The sequence below is a fragment of the Telmatherina bonti genome (genome assembly GCF_933228915.1).
Source record: "Telmatherina bonti genome assembly, chromosome: 10".
NCBI lineage: Eukaryota > Metazoa > Chordata > Actinopteri > Atheriniformes > Telmatherinidae > Telmatherina > Telmatherina bonti.
Window position 1 is genome coordinate 14,926,966 of NC_136628.1, and position 22,381 is coordinate 14,949,346.

Consider the following 22,381-nt stretch of genomic DNA (forward strand, 5'->3'; position numbering starts at 1 on the left):
CTGACCTGGGTTAACCTGACCTGCATCAATCTGCAGTCGCTCCCAGGAAAGCCAAACAGAGCAGTAGCAAATACAATGTGGAGACAAATGAGTTCAAGTTTTCTCAAGTTTTTTCTTTTAATTTCTTTATTAAGTTTCACTAAATTACTTTTTGTTCAAAGCTTTGTTTAACTAAATATCCCCGAAGATAATTTATGATTAATTAAATCTACGGTTTGTACTGGCATTGATGCACTGATGCTAACTTTCTGCTGTTTCACCAAGTCGTCCCAATCTGCACCTCCTGTATGGAAGTTTTCTCAGCCAGTTTAATCAAATTCAGCTTGGTACATTTCTCATAATCTTTCTTACAAAAAAAAAAAAAAAAAGCAATAAAAACATAGTACTGCTGTATTTCTTACCTCATTGGAGGATGAAAAACTATAACTGTTTACATTCCTCTGCAAAGCAAACCTCATTATTTTGTGGCCAGCTGTGTCCACAGATCACATCACCTCATAAACAAGCTCATTAGCAAACTAACCTCACTGGTTCCCATGACGGAAGCTAACAATGCTAACAGGCTGGTGTCAAAAAAGAACCCTTTCTATGCCCACCCCCCCCCCCACCCACCCACCCACCCACCCACACACACACACACACACACACACACACACACACACACACACACACACACACACACACACACACACACACACACACACACACACACATATAAAGGACAATACAATACAACTTTATTTATAAGGCACTTTAAAAACAACAATCTTGACCAAAGTGCCACATTGTAGGGGGTTAAAAAGAAACCGAATACATAATATACATTAGGACAACTAATGTATGGACAAAAAATTCTGACATGTAAAAACAATCAAAAAATAAAAACCATCAAATTAAAACAATTGAAATAAAATCAGATCTAAAAAGTCAACTTATTGTGCAGAAAGCCATCTTAAACAAATGGGTCTTCAGTACAGATTTAAAAGCAGATACAGTGGAGGCCTGTCTAACGTGTAAAGGAAGAACCAACATAAGAGTTCCTGCAAAGCTGTGTAAGTGACAGTGGCGGCAGAAAGAAAGGATTTATCACAGCTTTCTGTGTAAGTGTGTGGAGATTAAACAAAGTGAGGGATTACAATGATGAGATGACGAGCTTATGATGCTCTCTTTTCTAAGTTATTGATTTGCAGACATTTAAACACCCTGCAATCAAGAAAAAGCCTTTCACTCCACAGAGCAGAACGCTTAGAAATGCCACAAAGAGGGAGAGGCAGATACGAAAGAGGAGAGTAAATTGTGGAGAGCGAATGAAAGCCTGAAAAACCAGCTTCAAATTGCAAAGGTTTCCACTGCATCTTTAGATTTCACTGCTTTGTGTTAGGCGATATGTTTGCTTGGAAGAGCATACGCCTGGCATTAGCCAACATTACCCGTAAGTACAGCAGCTGAAGGCTCAAGATGGATAAAAAAAAAAAGGTTTGACAACTTTTGCTTTGAAAGAAAACAAAACAAAAACTTTAACCAAGTACAACCTCTTTTACTAATACGATCAGGGTTGTGCAAACAGGTTTTAAAAAGGAACATTTACATCCTGAATCAGATAAAACCCACTGATAGATTCCACTTAGAGGAAAGTACTTTAGGATAATTTCTTTGACAAAAAGAAGTTTTCCATGCTTTCACACGAACACGCAACTCTGTACACATGCCTAAATGAGCGCAGCACATCACTGGGCACATGCACTCTCTAAAGACAACATACACATCGTCCACCGGCCTAAAGACTCAGGTCTACTTCTGGCTTCTCAAAGTATCAAACACCTATAGTGCTTCTTTTAATATTTAGACCAGTGTTTCTCTATTCCAGCCCTCAGGACCTCCTGCCCTGCATGCCTTAGATATGTTCCTCCTCCAAAGCACCCGAGTCAGATCATTGAACTTTCTGCAGCCTGTTATTTCATTCAGGTGTGTTAAGATAGGGTTGTCTATAAACATGCAGGGCCAGGGGTCCTGAGGACCGGAGTTGAGAAACACTGGTTTAGACTAACTTTATGTTTGTTTGTTCACCGATAACCACAAGCACTGAAAGACAGCTGTGTGGAGGAGAAACATTCTGGCTACATGGAGGTTAATGAGCAGATGGGCGGGCTGAAATCAAACATCATGCATCATCTGGAGCAGGGGTGTGCGACTCCGGTCCTCGAGGCCCGCAGTCCCGCAGATGTTCAGAGTTTCCCTGCTGCAACACACCTGGATCAGATCAATGTGGAATTGTCAGACTGGTGCAGCGTTTAATGGCAGGCTCTGCACCAGTCTGCTAACTAAGTCCGATGTGTGCCAGGTGCGTCGCATTGTTTGCATCGTTGATTTAGTTGATTTTTTTTTTTTTTTTGGGTAATATTTTGCTCTTTTTTTTTTTTAATTTTTTATCTTTCATTGTTCATTGCTTCCTTACAAACTAAACAGGTCATTTCAAGCACTTCAAAGGGAATGATGTCTCACCATTCGGTACATTGCTCAGTCTTACTTCTTTACTTTACTTTACAGCTCATGTACCTACACTACAGGTAAAGATTAAGCTTGAAAGGTTAAGTTCATTTCCTACATGTGACCTTTAATCCACAGCAGGATGTTCAGAGGGAGGGTAAACACCAGGATGCAAAGCTGATGTGTAATAATTAGTGAGAAGAGAGGAATTATATGGAGGGAAGGCGAATGGGTTCACAGATAAGCTACAGGTAAGCAGGCAGAACTAAAACAAATGAACATCCACAGTACCACTCACTCCGCATGTAGTCTACATGTAGTGACGTGTAGTGATGGATGGCTAACGGTTGGTTTCACACCAGATTAGGCATGCTTCATTATTTATCCTTATTCATATATTAATGGTGACCAGAGGAGAGAAAACTATCATTTGTTATTCATCAAAAGATTTTTTTTTTTTCCAAATGAGACAATGAAATGAAGCAAAATGATATTAAAAAAAACAAAACAAAAAAAACAAAAAACAAAAAAAACTTGTGCAAAAAGATGAAATTAAAATGAAAGAACAGAGTGACACCAATGATGAGGGAGTGTGATGGGTGATGAAGATTTTTGGATTTCTGGTTTTTTTTATTTTTTTATTTATTTTTTTTTTAATAAACACAACAGAATGAAAAAAGGGAAATATTTTTAACAAACACAAAGGTACCGACCTGGTAAATATCCGACAGGCTGCTGCTCCCTGAATCGCTTGCAATGCTGCATCCTGATTGGCTGGGAGCCATGTGCATCACCTGCTGGTGGGCGTGGTCTGTTAGGTGCATCTTATTGAGGTCAGCCGGAAGCTGTTCAGACAAGAAGCAGAAGAAAAGAAGATCAAAGTGATAAATATGCGAGTTCGAAAGAGGCAGAGACTTTCTCACATTCACTGTACGACACACACACATACGCACACAGGCACATGCACACACACAGTGGATTCATCAGCTTGAAAGCCAGAGCTGGCATGGTTTGACATGCTGTACTCTGGGATAATTAACATGAAGAGGTCAGAGCTGAAAATACTACCGACGGTTGTAAATTATCATCCAGTGGTAAACTGGGGAGGCAGGAGGCAGGAGGCAGGAGGCGGTGAACTGGTAAATCCTGGCCTCACTATTACACAAACAGCTTATACGTGCATGCTTCATACATGTGACACATTCCCGAAGGTTCAACTCAAAAAGCCATTTTGATTCAATCTGCAAACAAGCCAAGAAGCAACAAAAATCTGGATAAATCTGTTTATGGCTCTTTAGATTGTTTACTTCCAGATAGGAAGACAATTTAAAAAAATTAATAATCAGAAGAATAAAAAAAAAATTACAACTTTTTTTCTCATTCTGTTATTATATTCTCAGTACAATGCACAAGTACTGCAAAATATGACTTATTCAGAATATGTCACTGAAGCACTCCAGTGCTTTCTAAGTGCTGCAGTATTGTAGTTTTAATGAAATAATAACCTGTAAATATTACAGAAAAAAAGAATAAAGCCAAATGGTTGACAGATGTGACATCTGATTATTAAGTTGGTTCAGTAAAACACTGCAAACAGCTTCATCTTTGGACATTTAGGACAATCTAAAGCCATGCAAGAACAAATGTTTATTAAGAAGGTTTATTTAAGCTTAGGAGTTCTGCCCTTTTCTCAAACATTGTATCCTATTGGAAAAGAATATTTTAAAAAATCTACTGAGACGTATTTGTCAAAAAACTAAAGGTGTTTAATGTAGAATTATTACACAAACTAAGTCAAATTTAAATAATATAGTTTAGACATGTCATAAAGGAGAACGTTGCAGTATATTTGCTCAGTATAATCTAAAGTTTCATTAATTTTGCCAAAAATAGTGAACGTTTTTACCAAGATATTGCCAAATAATTAATCTTTAATCAATTCAACCTTGTATAACTATGCTTTTAACAAAAAATCCTACAAGCAGTCCAAGCTCAAATGTTTAAGCACCATAGACAGAGAGGAAATGACTGGCTCATATTATTCTCTATATGTATAACCCCCGCCTGTGATGGACTGGCGACCTGTCCAGGATGTACCCTGCCTCTCGCCCAGTGATTGCAGGGATAGGTTCCAGTTTCCCCATGACCCTTAATTGGACTAAGCGCTTTAGAAAAGAAATGAACGGATGTATAAACCCCAGTTTCGCTTTCATTCAAGTCCTTTCCCTCCTGCTGTAAACACACATTTATTCCACAGTTTTCAGACAGATAACAAAAAAAAAAAAAAAAACACATCCTGACAAACATCCTTCTATAATTAGCAGATTACGGTTCAACCTTAATCAACTCCTCCTAATCCTAATAATGGAGATGAACATTTTTCATCTTTCATCAAGCGAATGTTAATGATTCCTGAACACATTCTGCAACAAACATCAGTAGAAACATAAGACATTCAGTACAGATAAAGATGTCCAGGATCAATAGGTCAACATCTAACTGTAACGAAACAAATATGATGCTAGAAGGTCGAGAAGGTCTGCAAATCTAAAATCATGCTCTTTGTAGAAACAGCATTGTGTCAAAGCAAAGACCAGACGCATTAAAAATTCACATTTAAGATGTTGAGAAAAGGATTTTAAAAAAAGTGGGACAGCGACTTTTATTCCCATGGACCACTGCGTCTGGCACATCATCTGCTGCTTCCCAACCTTCATATCTCAAGTCTTACCAGCTGGGATCTGGGCAAAGTCAGGGAAGACGTCCTCCTGCGACACCAAGACAACCTGCAGCACATGTCCTCCATCACCACACCAGACGGCGCTGGCCGCCCCAAACACGCACATAAACAGGCGCTTTAACCCTCGGTGCAACAGCACAGCAACACCGAGCCAAAGTGAGGCTTGGAAGCTGGCTGAGGCTGCGAGCAAAGCATGGTGCCAACATGCAATATTAACGAAGTTGAGTCTGGGGGTTCGGCCCCCTCATTGCTCTCTCCTTAATAGGCCTGTTGTACTGTACATCCTCATCAGCACTTAAGCCCCTCTATCTTTAAACCCACAGGGGGAAAAAATACAGTATCGATGGGGGGAGTTTAGGAAGTTTAATGTCTTGTTCAGATTTGATCAGTTATGTTATCATAAAGATTTTAATGTAAAATCTGCAAATAAAGTTGCACTTTAAAAGAAATATATCTATTTCCAATAAAAAAATATATATATATTTTGCATTGATTTCTGCAAGTACACAATATGAAGATGTAAAAAGTGCAATTAAAATGGTAATAGTGCTGAAACAGCATGATTTTTTTTATCCTTAAAGTGTGCTGATGGAACGTTTACATGCACATAATGACTCAGAAATGAAGTGCAAGTCTTGAACGGAGAAGCATTTGAGTAAAATCCATTTCCTATTAAGTACAGCGGTGTAATGTGTTGCGCGATTCCACCAATCGACCCACAGACAACACGTATTCTTAACGTGGCCGAGTTTAATCGATTAAATTACACAAAACAGTCCCTACGCACAACCCTCCACTGTTGGTCCTGATGCGTGTTGTTGACCAGCAGCCTTCATTAGAAGTTCACTGTGTTTGTTTGTGAATTAGAAGTGGCAGAACAAAGCAGGAGAAAGGACAGAGAGTGATTGCTAATTTCATCTGACTTAAACACGTATTGATTTTTGTATGATGGAGGAGGTGCGAGGCGTCCTACATTCATTTAATATGATCACAAGAATTCACGGACGGGACGGACTCTGGATCGAGTCAGCATATCAGACAGAAAACGCACTGAAACAGGATGCTAATAGGAAAGAAAATGTAACATTTAAGACGTTGCTCGCCCTCTATCTGGTCAACTGGTCAGAGGTTTAAACGAAATAAGTTGTAGCAGAGGAAACCTTTAAATTACAAGACAAACATTTAGTGGCACTATAACATAATTATCAGGCATCAGCATGGAATCTAATTGGTCATTTAAAAAGATCTTAAGATTTAAATTTTAATGGAAAAAGTCCATGAAAGCTCATTTAGGTATTGATATGTTTTTTTTTCCCCCCACTTCATGTGGAAAGCGTTTCAGGTGATGACCAAAGAAGTGACTGAGATGGAAAGAAGGGGTACACATCAGAAACTTTACAGGTGATGTTTAAGCTCTGGGTCATGCTAATTCAAGATAAGCCTGATGCTGGATGTTTTTGTTGTGGCTGATTATCAGATTAGTCTGTTAATCCACCAGCTATGCTTAAAATAAGTGGGGAGAAAAAAGGGGGTAAATTTTGTGGTTCAACACAAGAAATCTGAAGAAAACTCTGCAAGACCAACTGGAGCATCCTACTCTGCTGACCAACAGGCTGCAGAGCAAAGAAAAATCTGTCCAAAGTTAAATGGAAGAACAGAGGCTGACGGCAGAGTGGCGAGTCCACGAGAATGGGAAGGATGGCACGCAGGAATCTAGCAAAGTGGGAAGTGAAGGTCTCATGGCTCCAATTCACACCACAGACTTAATCCTGCTCTAATCCCCCTCTTTTCCTCTCCCAGCAGGCCAAACCAGGGGGTGTGGGTGGGGTGAGAGGGGTCTCCCATTTTCCTCATGCATTAAGGATGAGAGTTAGGAGATTAAATATAAATGCGCGAGGTTCCTTCGCCTGTACAACTCTATCATGTCAAGGAGTGGACACAATTATAGAAGCAGTGGGCTTCCACTGCTGTGGGCACTTGAAGAGTCTGATTTACTCCAGAGTAACGAACCTATCATCTGTTGTAATAAGAGGCTAACACAAATTTGCTTGAAGTAAGAGCCAGTGGCTGAAGATCTAGCAAATTCATGAGGAACAAGACTTAGAGGTGGGTAAATATCAAGTTAAAACAAGCTTGGCTGCTTAGAAATAAACCATGAGGCAAAAGAATGACATTGGATCTGATGATTCTTTGTGATGTGAGCTTAACGCTGATTTAGATTCACACCAAATATTTTTAATATGTATAAATGTTAGAGGTGTAGGAAAATATTAATATCGAAACATCACTATGTTTTGTGTTCCAATATTATATCTAAATTGCTTATAGTATCCCGATATATCGCAATATATCCATAGACTGTATATAAAGAGATGGACAGAGCCTCCGTGACGTCACCCATAGGTTTCTGAAGAGCTGAATTGAAGCTTGGTGGGGGGGGTTCCTACCATCGCCATCTTGGCAGCGTCATGTGTGTCGTCTTGCCCGGAAAATATAAATATGGGCAAAGAGGTGGAGCTGAGAGGGGGGCTGTGAGCCCCCCTCTCAGCTCCACCTCTTTGATTGACATCAAGCGAACTCTGAGCTTTCTGTAGCTAAAAGCTAACCGAGCTAACCCGGAGATAACAGGAGCTAACCAGCTAACGGAGGTAAGTGGGCTAAAGCTAAGTCACGTTGCTAACCTGCTAAAAACCGCTGTTGTTCTGCGTTCTTCTGAGTTGAAGTGTGAGATCGGGTACCTGTCAATCAAAAGGACACGCCCCTAAATATGCCGAACTTCAAGATTAAATTACTTTTCAAAGGGTGAGTTAGAAAAAACTTCACTCCCCCCACAGTTGTCATGAAGGTAAACCTGACCTATAAACCTAAAATGGATTTTTGAACCAGGCTGTAAACATGTTTGTTTTTGCTGTGAAGGTCTTTTTAACATGGGAGTCTATGGGGATTTGCTCTGTTTTGCAGCCCCTAGTGGATGAAGGGGGAACTGCAGTTTTATGCACTTCTGCATAAGCTTCACTTTTAACCGCCGGAGGCTCCGTCCATCTTTCATATGCGGTCTATGAATATATCATATTGTTGACACGCATTGTGATACGTGTTGTATTGCCAGATTCTTGCCAATGCACACCTCTAGTAAATGTAGGTGGTATGTCTCCACTATTTACCCTTCAAATAAGGTCCTTCTGTCCATTAAGAAGAATAACAAAAAGAATAGATGTGTTTTTCTGTGAACTGGCAACCAAAAAAAAAACCTGCCCTGACCGATTAGTCTGATTTAGAAAAACTTGCACTTGCAGCAGTTTTAAGAATGAAATTAACCAACTGTGGGCTCTGAATGTAGTGGAAAGTGGTTTTCCTAAATGCATTATATAACTGGGATAATCTTCACAGCATTGTTGCTAAATGTATACAAACAGAACAGGTTAAAGCCATTATGTGATGAGTGACGCCAGGCCTGCCTAGCAAGGCTGAAAGTGGTTTGAGGAACTTGAAGGGGTAACAATGCTGGAAACAAGCGAGAATAAAAGGAGGACGGTGCAATAAATGCTACATTTGATGAGACTGAAAATAAGCCTTTGCTCTTGCTTGGCAAACAGTTTTCAGACTGCTGTAACAACAGAGGTGCTGTTCGCATAAACACACAGAATTTAATAATGAAATAGTCAGAAACACCTGAGATTTCACTAAATGGCTGCAAAACAGACAAAACAAGTCTTGCACAAAGTTAGATGCCTACTGTCTACAAAGAGGATTAGTGAGAGGTTATACGGGCAAAGATGGAGCACAGATAAAGACACACACTAAGGCATGTGCACTGAAATGAGAGGCAGACGGGAAAAGAATTACAATATATTTCAATGAATAATAAAAAGGATGAATGAATCGCCTCAGTGATTAAAATACGATGCGGTTGATGAATCCTGATGAGGATGATAATTAAAGCAGCTACAATAAACAACAAAGCATAATGAATATTTTAAGACAACTGTGGTGAATATACTAACAGAACACATAATGGCCATATCAAGCTGCTCCACAAGTCTTTTTTTTTTTTTTTTTTTTTTTTGCTGGATCAATACGCACATATGCACAATATTTACTGTGCATATGCTTGTATGCACAGTAAAAGGCATTAAAATAAAAAGAGGTGAAAGCAAAAATTTGTATTTATCATTAAAAAGATGACAGAAGAACAGAAGAAAGAGCTTTCAGCTCTAGGTACGGATGCACCATTTAAAAAAATAAAATAAAATAAAAAAAATAAAAAAAAATCAATGAATATGAGAATCTGGCAACCAAAAAAACACAACGAAATGCATACTTCACTCAACCAATATCCCGTGTCATAACATTTTTATGATAATGTATCAAGATGGGGAACGAAGCCAGGAGTGGAGCATCATAAATCCCCCTCCAGCTATCAAGCTGCCAGCTCGTTTCCACAGCCTTGCTTTCTGCACGTAGCAGCTCGAAGAACGGCGGAGCAAACACAGCCAGGGCAACGAACACTCGGGTCACTGCCGGGGTACCTGACACTAACACGGCTGGCCTGTAGATGTCAGCAGTGATGAACTGACTTGACGTGACCTGAGAAGTGCAGCCCAGCTGAATGTCACTGCGAGTGCAACTTCACAGATACCATGTCTGGTTTCTCAAAACAGTAATGGCTGCTCTTTTTTTTTTTTTTTTTTTTTTTTTTTTTTTAAAGATAAAACCCCATAAAAGTGATGAGTAATATATCAGATTCTCTTCTCTTTGCTTTTAAGAGAGAGGTAAATTCCCCGCTGGGCTTCCCCTCCACATGGATTTAGTGCATAATTACACGTTTAAAGACGGTTCAGCGGCAGCCTGTTGTCAGTCATTGCAGATGACGCCGTGTTGATTTAGCTCTCACAGCAGGTTGTTAACCCAGAAACCACATCACAGACAGCAGCAGTGCACCTCCGCACAGGAGAACAATGCTGCTACTGTTTTCTAGCACAAAATGAGTTAGCCTTCTCTTTGATGTAGCGCTTAATTTGGTGTGTGAATCTTATTTCCGCTGGTTTTCTGATCTTCTCTGCTCTGTTTCTCTGCATTATCTCTTCCCTGCCCATCTCGCCTTTCTGGTAATTAACTCTGTCTCCTGTCTCTGTCTATCTCCCTCCACTCCACAGCTCCCCTGTCACTACTTTGTGCCGTTTCTGTCACCTTCCAATTTGACTTTAACCCCTTTCTGTCTCTTTTTGAGTTGTTCTTTTTTTTTTTCCCTCCCTTTTTAACAGAATGCTAATTTTAATCAGAAGGACTAAAATGACTGCAAGGAGTCTCATCGCACTACCTACTTGTGAACACAGGCTCTGTCTGAAAAGGGACACACAATCACACATACACAAGGCTCCAGATTTAGCACTGTAGTCCTAGAGAAAGCTTTGATCAATCCAGGTCACCGTTGGCTCCGACGTCCTAAGCCATGGACAGCGACAGGAAACACATACTGAGACGATAACGCATGCACACACACAAGTTAACACACGCATTTGTGAAGAGACAAAGCCCACAACAAGTACAGAGATAAACTCGTGCAAACCAATGCATAGGAAAGCTGCATGCATCCGTTCTGCAAAAGTGAGCTCGCTGAGCAGGCTCAGCACTCGAACATGCTCCACTCCATTACTGGTAAGTTCACAGCCGCTTGGATTAAGATACAGTGCAGGGAGACAGATGGAGAGGGAGAGGAAATAGAGTCACCTGCGGTGAATTTGAACGACAGAGACAAAGGAAGAGTCGGCTTGAACAGAGGAGGGAAAGAGGCAACAGGAAGAGAAAGGAAAACTGAACAGAGTGTGTGCGCGCGTGTGTGTGTGTGTGTGTGTGTGTGTGTGTGTGTGAAACAGCTCAGAAAATAATAATATAGATAGGACTGACAGTGTGGGGCGGAATGAGGATGAAGTAAAAGTGAGGCAGCAGATGAAGATAAAAAGTCTCCAATATTCTCTTAAGATTCCAATTTTGCCTCAGCTCGGACGACCATATCTCTGGCAATGCGACTGTGTGTGTGTGTGTGTGTGTGTGTGTGTGTGTGTGTGTGTGTGTGTGTGTGCAGCAGCTGGAGCAAGGGGAGATGTAATGAATTGAAGCTGAAATTGGAGGTGACAACTGCAAAGACAGACATGTAACAGAGAGGGGAGGGAGGGGAGACGGAGTGCTGCTGGATTTAGCTGGGGACCACATGAGGAGATCAGGACTCCAATGCTGTCAAGCAGAGAAGATGGTGTGTGTGTGTGTGTGTGTGTGTGTGTGTGTGAGTGTGTGTGTGTGTGTGTGTGTGTGTGTATGCACAATTCACACATCATGTTCCTGCACTCTCAAAAATAGAGGTACAAGATAAGGACATTTCTGTACCTATAGGTACATTTTAAAGAAATGTTCTCTCAAAAGTACAATACTGGTCTTTAAGAGACCAGAAGCACACCTTCAGAGTACGAAAAAGGGTTCAAAGTGACATAAAGTACAAATTTGTACCATTTCGACCATAAGGGTACCTGCAGCATTGAAAAATGTAATGTTAATGGCTGTAATGTTACAAACTAGAGCAGAGTTGAGTGATTACAGTAGTACTACTTAACAGTCATTTACTACACCAGACAATGAAGGTCAGATGCTGCAAACTAAGTGTATGGCTGGTCAGTATTTTGAGTTTTTGAAGATTATTTCTAGATTAAAGATAAGATAATATTGCGAAGTTGCATGGACCAGGCCTAATCCTGTGGAAAACATAAAAAACATAACTTGAAAAGGTGAGGTTGAACTTGATAAGGTACAAAAATAGACCAGAACTGAAGGGTACAGAAATGTCTCTCAAAAGAGTACACCCCCAGCAACAAGCATTTGTACCTTTTTAGGTACAAGCTGGTACCTCTATTTTTGAGTGTGTGTTCACAAGCACACACTTTGCTGAGTGAACACACACAGTGGAACTATTTCATCTCCACTCAGGGATTTCCTTCCAAAAGTTGCATCTAATGTGTAACAAAAAGGATCTTTAACAAAAATCAAAGTGAAATGTGTCACATTCGCGTTTCTCGCTCATCGATTTTGCTGAGCTGCAAATTCAGATCGAGAGTAAAAACGCCAACTGTTTTTGCTAAAACACTCGGAAAACTTCTTTTAGTTTGTTTAAAAAACAGTTTGAGACAAAAGTCAGTGTGATGCTTCTGTCTGTTCCCACATCTGGCTCTTCAGAGCTTCAGAAAAGTGCATTTTTCCTTTGACAGAGGAAATATCGGAGGGAAATGCTTCTCAAGAACGGAAGTTTAAAGTTGCTGCGATGCAAAACATTCATAATATAAATACACTATCAATATTTGAAGTCATTTTGACCTGACACAACATAACCACAGATGCATTAATGAGGGCTGAAGCCACTTTGAGGAAGCTCCCCTTCAATGCAGCTGTTGTTGTGACACCTCAGTTTTGCACAATATATTAGGGTTTATAGTTTTATATTGAAAGGCATATTATCTTTGCAATTATCAACAAGATATTTCAGAATGTATGTTTACCTAATATCTAATTGCCCTAATATAAACTTAAAATATCAGTTTTTTTCCTTTTTATTGATTTAAATAATCAATTTTTGCCATTTCTAACTAAGAAAACTGAAAAATTTTGATCTACGTGTATTTAACTGAAGTTGAAGTTTATTTTAAGCAACATATGCTAAAATTGTTCTGGAAAAGAATAAAACACCCTGATAGCAGGATTCTGGAAATGCGACAAAACCTTCCTTTCCCTTCAAAAATTAGATAGAAAATTTGCCTGGAAACAAATGAACCCCAAATAATCCCTCTTTTTATCTCAGTTGGAAGAAGAAACTTCAACCTGTGACTTGGCAGGCTCTGGTTAGTGAAGCACAAGGTTCAACAATAATTGGCTGGCAAGTTCCCGGCCTGGACAGACACTGGCTGGCAACTCTCTGCAGTGGATCAACGGCCATTAGTTGGCAGTTTCAAGGCTGCGCTCTGCCAGTATTGTGACAGACTGGATGCAGGAGAGCAGCAGCACTGCCAAAGGTCTCTGACTTTTGCCCCAGTAGTTAAACGTTGGATAGAGACAAAGAAAAAGCAAAAGAAAGAGAATATATAAAGAAAAACAGGGGCGGGCAGACAGGATATATGATGTTTATGAACTCATTTTGCATCAGATGACTCCCACAGAGACCCTAAAATCCTGCACATTTAACTGCAGCCACCAAATGCAGAGATAAACCCTCAGACATTGGACATTAAACAACATCTGGGTCAGAAGTAATGATATAAATGCTTCAGCCCGCCTTCCTTCGTCTGACTAAAAGCCATCCATGTGGATTTTCTTGGTGAGTAACGACTCTAAATTGGCTAAATTCTCATTCATCCCCCACTATGTTTACAACTCACTCAGTCGTCTGGCAGCTTCCACGCGAAAATAAGTAATTGGCACACTTTGGCACCCCCGAAGAGACGAGTATTCTTCACTGGAGGACTGAAAATTACATCCAGGCTTAAGAGGAAATTCCTTTCAGGTGGCATCCAGAGTGAGTATTTGTGTGTGCATGTGTGTGTGTGTGTGTGTGTGTTTGCTAGCAGGTAGCAGTTGCAGCCTGAAAGTGTTGGTTGTTTCTAAGGAATATGCAATCTGTCACAACCTGTCCTCCGCGCCCAGCGACACATGGAGGAGAAATTTCCTCTTGAAGAAAGAAGCAACATGGATGTGAATTGAAACGACTTTGTGTGACGTTAGAAGATGAATTCAGTGGGAAAGTTAAAAAAAAAAAAAAGGTAAAGTCAGACTTTTTTTTGGGAAATTGTTTCCATCTGCTTTCTTGTTTCTGCAAATAGATTTTCCTTCTTCCCCTCTTCTTCTATACTCTGCAACTACGCTTTTATCCCGGTACTAAATAAAGGCTGTTCCTTGCATTGAACGGGTTCATTAAAGGGTTAAAAAAAAAACATATATGATGGAAGTGTTACGGCTTCAATGCTGCTCCAGTATTTAAGCCGCGCCTCCTCTGTAGGCTGGGCTGAATGTGTAGCTTGTGACTCATGAATAACACCTCACTAATGAACATTGAGGAATCAAAGCCCCGAACTGTTTGCAAACTCCATCTCTGAGGTGAAACGCCGGCCTTATGAAATCTTCAATGTGTGTTTTTCTGACTTCCCAAGCCTTCTTTTGTTGTATTACTGTGTGTGTTTGTAAGTGAGACCGTGTGTGCGCTACAGGAAGCCACAAGGCGTCTCTGTCTGAGCCCCTGAGGAAGGTGGGCCACGGCCAGGTCTGCCGGATGCAGGAGGGAAGAGAAAACACCCGGCTCTGGTACAGATACTAACACATGTGCGCTCACACACACACACACACACACTAACACACACATGCACACACACAAGTAAAACAACACAGGCAAATGCACGAAGCGATACATCCAGACGCAAACAGCGTAGTACCTCCTGGCTCCACTCTGCTAACAGATGCTTCCTGCCCTGCAGCCCAATCCAAAGCGCTTCATGCACACCCTGGCACCCCTACAGGCTGACCCAGGGGTGGGCTGGATAGGGCAGCTCCACCCTGTGGTTCTCTATGTGCTGTTTTCTGTTAATGTTGGCTCCTGTTCCACTCTGCTGGCCCACTCACCTCAGCCCAGACAGAGCTAACGGTGATTCTGGCACCGCGACCGGGCAGGCAAGCCCGGAAATTAATTTTCTATTAATTAATCCTGCGCTCCGGAGATTTATTAGATGTTTTTATCATTCAGCTAAACAACAACTGCTGGATTAAATGAACTGCAGCTAATATGGTTGGAAAAAAGGCTCTTATTTCCACACCAGTATGTCTTTTAAATCATGCACTGGGAGGAAGCAGAAATGTCAACATGAGTTTAAAAAGTAGTTTTTGAAGGGTTTTTGTGTAGCTGCTTTATGTCAATGCAAAGAAAATGGACACAAAATATGTAAAATATGGAAATGCCGCGTGTCCTTAGTGCGTACTCCATAAAGGTTGATCTTTCATGAAAAGGGTTTTCTCTGCAAATACCAGTAAAAACGTCCTTGTTTCTATTGTTTCCTCCCAAAATGGATATAAAGAACTCACTCCTGTCCCATCACAATTGTTTTCAAAGAGGCTCGCCACACTCCAGCTGCTTTCCCCCACATTATCCTCCTCTTTGTGTTCCACACAAATTCACAAACAGCCACAGAGCCATCACCCGACCGCCCCATCTTGTATTTATAAATGCCCTTGAAAATTATCCAGTAAAGGCTCTCTGGTTGTGCAGGCAGACGGAGGGATGCGGATCAATAGCAGTGAGATAATGGGAGCTAGTGAAATTGAGGGGGTGGTGGCCCTGAGTGCTTGAAACATCAGTACTTGAATGTGTGTGTGGAGTACAGTGGGGGTGGGGGATAGTGGCTCATGACTGACAGACCTCTGGCACAGTGTTTAGGGTCTGCATATAGAGCGAGGATGAGTAATTTATGTGTGCATGCTTAAGTGGTGGGTATCAATGCAGCGTGCTTGCATTTGGGACTGGCTCATAAGTGTGTGTGTGTGTGTGTGTGTGTGTGTGTGTGTGTGTGTGTGTGTGTGTGTGTGTGTTTGTTTGTACGTATAGGGGATGTTCAACTGGATTGGAGAGTAAGAGGCCAGCAAGTTCAAGTTTTACATGCAAGGCTGTAGGAGTGTTTAGACAATGAATGAGTGGTTTTGTGGACATGAGCGTCCTCATTTTCAGCACATTCGGCCTTGTAACGTAGAGTGGGCTTTTAAACTTTAAAAAAAAAAAAAAACATAACTAAGAGACAATAATGGCATGATTGAGGACACCACATGGGCTGTTTTATCCCACTTTAACCAGTGGCTGAAACATTAGAACAGCAGAGATTCATTCTTACTGCAACAAGAGGTGAAGTGTGAGAAAGCAGAAGCCTTTTTGATTGGCTGATTTATATAAACAGGAAGTGGTATCGGTAAGAAAATAATTTTTTTCATTTCTAAATCTACTTCATCTCTTGTGGAGAGCCATACGAACAACATATGTTCCTACAAGTCTTCAAGCAGCAGCCCATTCAGTCTAAATAAAAGATGAGAGACGCATCCACAGATAATGACTTAAATAGAGCTCTAACAGCTTGCTGTGATTTCACTCAATCATTTCTGGAAACACATGGAAAAAACTAAGGCAAACTGTTTTTTGTTTTTTTTTCCAACTATAAAAGAGGTGAAAGGCAAACTTTATTTACTAAAATACACCATTTAGTAACAAACATGGAAAGACTAAACTCACACTCTTTCTAAATACATTTATAAATCAAAATCTAGCTAAAATGAAGTTCTTATCTTTAATTAAGTGCTTTTAGTTTGAAATTTTCCCTATAAATATCCATTTAAAAAACACAAATAAGGTGTTATGAAGTAGTTTTCCATGCCTGCATGGGAGCTTCTGTGAGAGATGCCCGTTGAAGTGATGAAGAAATTTTTATCTCAATGATGTCTGTTTTTGTTTAGAAGTACTGAACAGAAATTTATGACTTCTGGGAGGCGAGTAGCGCATGGCCCGGCTAAATGCAATCCATATTGATCTTTATCACCCCCACTTCCTGTGCATATGATATCCTAGACCTCCCTTGGCATGCTAAAAGCTCTCTCTTTGCACGCCCTCTCTATTGTTGCTTCTTGCTCCAATTCTCTCCATCTTTCTCTCGGTGTTTACGTCTGAACTCCCCCCTTCACCATCCCTTCCACAACTCTTAAAGCTCAAAGGCCACACTACCTTGACACCCAGCATGGATTCTGTCAGTTCGTCTGACAGCCCGTCTAGAGAGGCGAGGTCGGTCTAAATCAGCCAAGGCCAATGTGAGGAGGCAGTGGTGTTAACCTCACCAGGCAAAGGTCATCCAACTGGAGCACGAAGACAGTTCTGTCAACAGATTCATGCACCCAGGAAGCCACAGCACGACCACCTCATACTGCTTTCATGGAGTTGCTGGTGCGGATATGAAGATTCAGATAATTGTGATCAACAACTTGTTGGATGGAACCATTTTAACAAAGTTAACACTTTCCTGTAAAACAATAAAAGCAGCAAGGACACTGTGCGGTTACCAAAACCACACCTTTTTAAAGATTTCTTCTGTTTTTGGTTGCTTTATGCACAGCAAACTTTCAGGTTTTGTTTTGGTCTGCAAAAGCCATCACACATACCAGCAGGTTTTTTTTTTTTAAAATTAAACCTTGAGCTGAAAAGATTAACAAAGTTTTCACAACAACAAATGTAATTTGTAGCATTAACCATCATTTCAACACTGGTAAAGTGAAATTTGAGGTATTTTCCACTGTTATAACTTCTTCACATGAACTGCCAGAAGTTAGTTTCCTGTTCTTTTATTGATTTAACAACACAAACCTTTTATTTCAGTTCCTGACTCAAAGATGCCATGAAAGAAACGGCCTGAAACTGGTCAGAGTGAGGAAAGTCTAACAATCAGTTACCTCACTAAACCACATTTTTATTTCATGTCATCATACTTTCTCATTGACTTTGTCCATTTCTCTTTCCGGTGAAAGGTCCAGTGTGTAGGATGTAATTAGGCACAATAACATGTGACTCACCAAAAAAGGACAAAAAAAAAAAAACATGCTGTCATGATAACCTGCCGTATGGTTAATGTCTGATTAGTTTCTTTGCTGCTCCTGTAGCAACATTACAATGCATCATGGCACAGATGCTGCAGCGACTGGAGATAAATAGACTTTTCTAACCTCATGACGTCACAAGTTCAGAGCAGAATCTGAACAGGAAAGAAGTTCACGGCTTAAAGTTGATCAGCTCCCAATCAGACAGTCTGGGTATGAAACCACTTCAGAGTCAATAGACAGGACTGAAAATGAATTAAACTCTTTATTCCACTCAGTAGAGGCTGACCTGTTTAATGCAGCTATCTGATGAAAGGTCAACCAGTAACCGTTGCTTATATCAAACACACAACTCTGCAGTTTACACACAGGCAGAGTTTTTTCTCTGTCTTCCATGGAAAAACCGCTCATCTTGTATGATTATATGCTGAGCTTTTCAGAATGGCTCTTATTTGGATATGCCAGACGCTTTGTCTGTCTGTCAATCTGTCTGACCTGCCATGCCGGGCCCTTCCTACCCTGACACTAAATCCATCTTCCGAGTGCAGCTCTCCCCTACAAACAACTCCAAACAGCATTACTATTCAGTAGAGAACAGGTGTGGTCAAACTGGTACTGCCAATGTTCAGCAGGGCCCATTGGTTGCCGAGGGCAGCAATCCCCTGAAGTGTGAGACGCTTAGTGTAATTTATTATGTAAGGTTGAAAATGTTAAACTTTTTTTTGTTTTTTTAAATTCTAGAGTTTCCAAACGACTAGGAAATTAGTTAAAGGGGCATTTTTAGGGTTAAAGATGACTGGCATTTGCAGCAGAAACTTGTGAGAGTGAAGATGTTAGAAGATACTGGAAAGAGACCAGAGAGGAAGAAGTTCAAAACTAAAACCGAGAGAAATCTCAACGACTAACCCATTTAGGCAGCGGAGAGGGTCGTAACAACATGACAAGTCCTCCAGCATCAGTGTAATGTGCGCTGAGTTCTGCTGGGGTGAGCAGGAAATGAGTTAAAGAGACAGTTCACCCATAAACACAACTCAACAATAAAATGGAAGCAAGACACCAAAAGACAGAAAGAGAAACCTCCTGTTAAACTCTTGGGCTTTTGATTGGAAACATAAATAAATGTGGGTCTCTTAAATGCTCAGCGCCTCAAAAGAGAAGCCCTCCTGGCTTCACAAAGTGGCTCCACTGGCCTACATTTCACCGCCTGTCATCTGATGCCAAATTTCCAGCCACACAGTCGACATTTCAACTGTCCTCTGATGCTAGAAATGAGAGCGGGCAAGTACGCTGTGTTTCTGCTGAGGACTGATGGCAAAATAAACCCTTCCTTTATGGTCGGTTAGCCTTCAGTCCAAGTTGAGAGAAAGTTGAGATTTAAAAAAAAAAAAAAAGGATGTTAAAGCCAGCTGGCAAACACACACATACACACACACACACACACCTCCCCTGCAGAGAAAACTCAATGATTAGTCTGAAGCAAACACTGTTACTTTTGGAAAACCCGACTGCATTGTTTCAGCAGAGACACAGATAGTTGTTGATGTATTGCACAAGATAATGATTCATCCAACAAGAAGCTCCCTGGATGGACTAATATCAGCCAGTTAAAGAATTGCCAAACCTGAAAAATGTGTGTATAAAAGGAATCTATAAAGCAGCAAAAACTTCAGATTGGTTTAGTCTTTTTTTTTTTTTTTTTATCCTAGTCCAGTATTTCCCTGCTTTTTTCCCCCCTCCTTTAAAGGGGTCCTATTATGGTATTTGGAGTTTTCTGAGCTTTCTACAGACACTGTTGTTTATCAGCTAAACGCATGTTTGAGTTTGAGTTTGAGTTCCAGCACGCTCTCCATTCGGTTTCCATGGCGACGAAAAACACCTCATTTTAGAGAGTTTTTTTCTACTTGGAAATCCTTGTGACGTCCCGGGGGATAAGGTTCGGTGATTGGTTACCTTCTACTGGTTAACAAGGGCATGTACAAATACATCAGGCGGGTGGAAAACGTGGGATAAAGTTATTTCCAACGATGGCTGGTGAGTTTACCAAAGAGAGACATCCTGCTGCATTCGTTGCTGTGGGTCAGGTTCCAACATGTAGGGCTGTATGCTATGTGTTGACATTGTATTTTGTTTTTTTATTGAGTTTATATTCGCCTAATCCTTCTGTTTATGAGATGTTACAATGACGGCGAAAGCAGGTGCGGTGCGCGCTCCCGATGTAGTGCAGTGGCGGGAGGCGGGGCTTAATGCGGAAGAGTCTCAATCCACTCATTTTGCCTACAGGCTGATCTGACAGCCTACAGAGAGGGTCGGTCTGAAGTAAATAAAGCGATTTGTGACAATAACTCGATCAATCCCAGCCCTTCTGGTCTCAGAAATAAAAACAAATTAGCCTGAAATGCACATAATAGTTCCACTTTAAGTTTCCACCGTTCTGCTGGAGCTGAAATCCTTTTGCAGACCACCCTCGCACTGTGCTTCCCTTTCTTTCAGCGTTTCTGATCGCTGCTGCACCTCCAGACAGAGCCTAATTGGAGGAAGCGGAAAACTTAATTAACCTTTGCAAAAGTCGGGCTCATCAAGGATGCGGTCCGATTAATAAGGACTTTTAACAGGCAGTGCAGGATGAAACCTCAGCAGCTTGAGACGGAGGACAAATAACCTTAAATGGACCACTGATAATGCACAGACACACTAGTTCAGTTTCAAGCCAGTGGAAAAAGAATTATGCTTAATAGCTTAAATAACATGAGCAACAACTGAGTCTAAGGGATGAGACGTAGGAGACCACCTACTCCGTATCCCTCCGCTGTACATTATAGTGCAGGCCTGCATTAGCTGTAACAGGTGTATACAGCTGCCTCCAAGTAAGTCAAATATGAACATAATCTAGCATTTAACGCCATCCAGAAAACTGTTTTTCACTGTATAGATTTGATATTTGTCTTGTAAAGGTTATTTCTAAGTTTCTGTTTCTAATTTGCCAACTTTTTTTTGGGAGGTTGTGCAATACAGCAACATAGTAATTTGTCATTTTCTTATTGACAAAATCAACTTGAGAATGTCATTTCAATATCTCTGATCATAAAGTATACATGCTTCGACGTACCTGATTTACTAAAACTAAAGTTTTCCTTTAGGCTCCCTTTATTAATAATAAAAAATCTGAATCCAACTGTTGGAACTATACAGCATTAAAAGCAATGTGTTGTGTTTGCATGTGTGCACAGATGAGCTGCTTTACAGTTTATTTCCTACAGATTCAACACGGCACCCTTTACACAGCCAAACACATGGGATGAATCACTAAAAGTAACAAAAAAAACACTAAAAGGTGATAAAACATAGGAGATTGTTTCAGACCACATGTCATCTTAGACTAAATATCTTCTCTTTTTGATACTCCTTCATCTCCAGGGAACTAATTATTACTTATCACCCTGGAAGCGCGCACACACACACACACACACACACATACACAGTTAAGACAAACATCTCTGAGGCTTTCAGCACCCAGACGGATGCTCCCAAAGTGACAGACAGACGTACAGGGATCCATGTGAAACTTAGTCTGTCGTCACGATCCTTTAAACATCCACACATACTTCAATCTAATAAAACAGACCCTAAAAATGGAAACAAGCTGTACTTTCTGCTCTGAAGCTGCTGTTCTTACATCACCACATAGTTCACCAGAGGCCAACTCTGGCAGATTATTTTGGGAAATTAAATCTAGGCCACCGAACTGTTAATTATACACACAGCCGCATCATTACCAGTCTGGTGCTGAGTGCAGGGAGCAACCAGGCACATCATACTGGTCCACTGTTTCGGCTCACAGAAAGGAAAAATAAAAAGAAAACTCGCACGCAGTATACACATCCTTTGTTGTCATGGCTACAAGTGCATATTACTGCACATAGCAGGGACTCCACTGGGATTAACTTCATCTGCTGAGATTAAATGAAAGCAAACCCCGAATTAAAAAGAAACAATGCAGAAGCACAATGCGGGCACTCCCACATGTTATTTTAGGGAATGCTTGAATTACTTTGGAGAATAAGGAAGCCTGCTGTTGCAGATGCTGAGGAAAACAAAATATTTGTGCCAAGCAAGACAAAAAAAAAAAAAAACCCAAAAAACCCACATGTTCAAAACATCCCAGCTGTTCAGAGACCACACAGAGCACAGCGCATCATTTCTCACATCACTAAACACTTTATAAACACAAGGTGGTCTGGAATAATGTTGATTTTATAACCCTGATGAATAAAATAATCATTTGTCTGCAATTCATGGGATTATTTTTTTATTTTAAACCCATCTTTCCTCACAGTGCAGAGACTGGAAAAGTCTTCAGCATCATGCCAGCACTTACAGATATTAATATTTCTCCGTGTGTTTAAAATTCTAATTAAAACAAAGCAGAAAAATAGATTTTTTTTATATGCATATGAATAACATTCATCTTCTCCTATCCCCACCCTTTTCACTTTCTCTCAAACACAC

General features: G+C 40.6%; 1 protein-coding gene across 1 annotated transcript in view; it reads right to left on the bottom strand.

The window, feature by feature from the left end:
- Nucleotides 1-22,381, bottom strand: part of rapgef6 (Rap guanine nucleotide exchange factor (GEF) 6) — a gene marked incomplete at its 5' end in the record, with an annotated part of 156,692 nt that overhangs the window by 50,345 nt on the left and 83,966 nt on the right. The window contains one exon of the mRNA XM_079247887.1: nucleotides 3,201-3,332. Coding sequence (XP_079104013.1) covers nucleotides 3,201-3,332 — 132 coding nt within the window. The remainder of the gene's footprint in view (nucleotides 1-3,200; nucleotides 3,333-22,381) is intronic.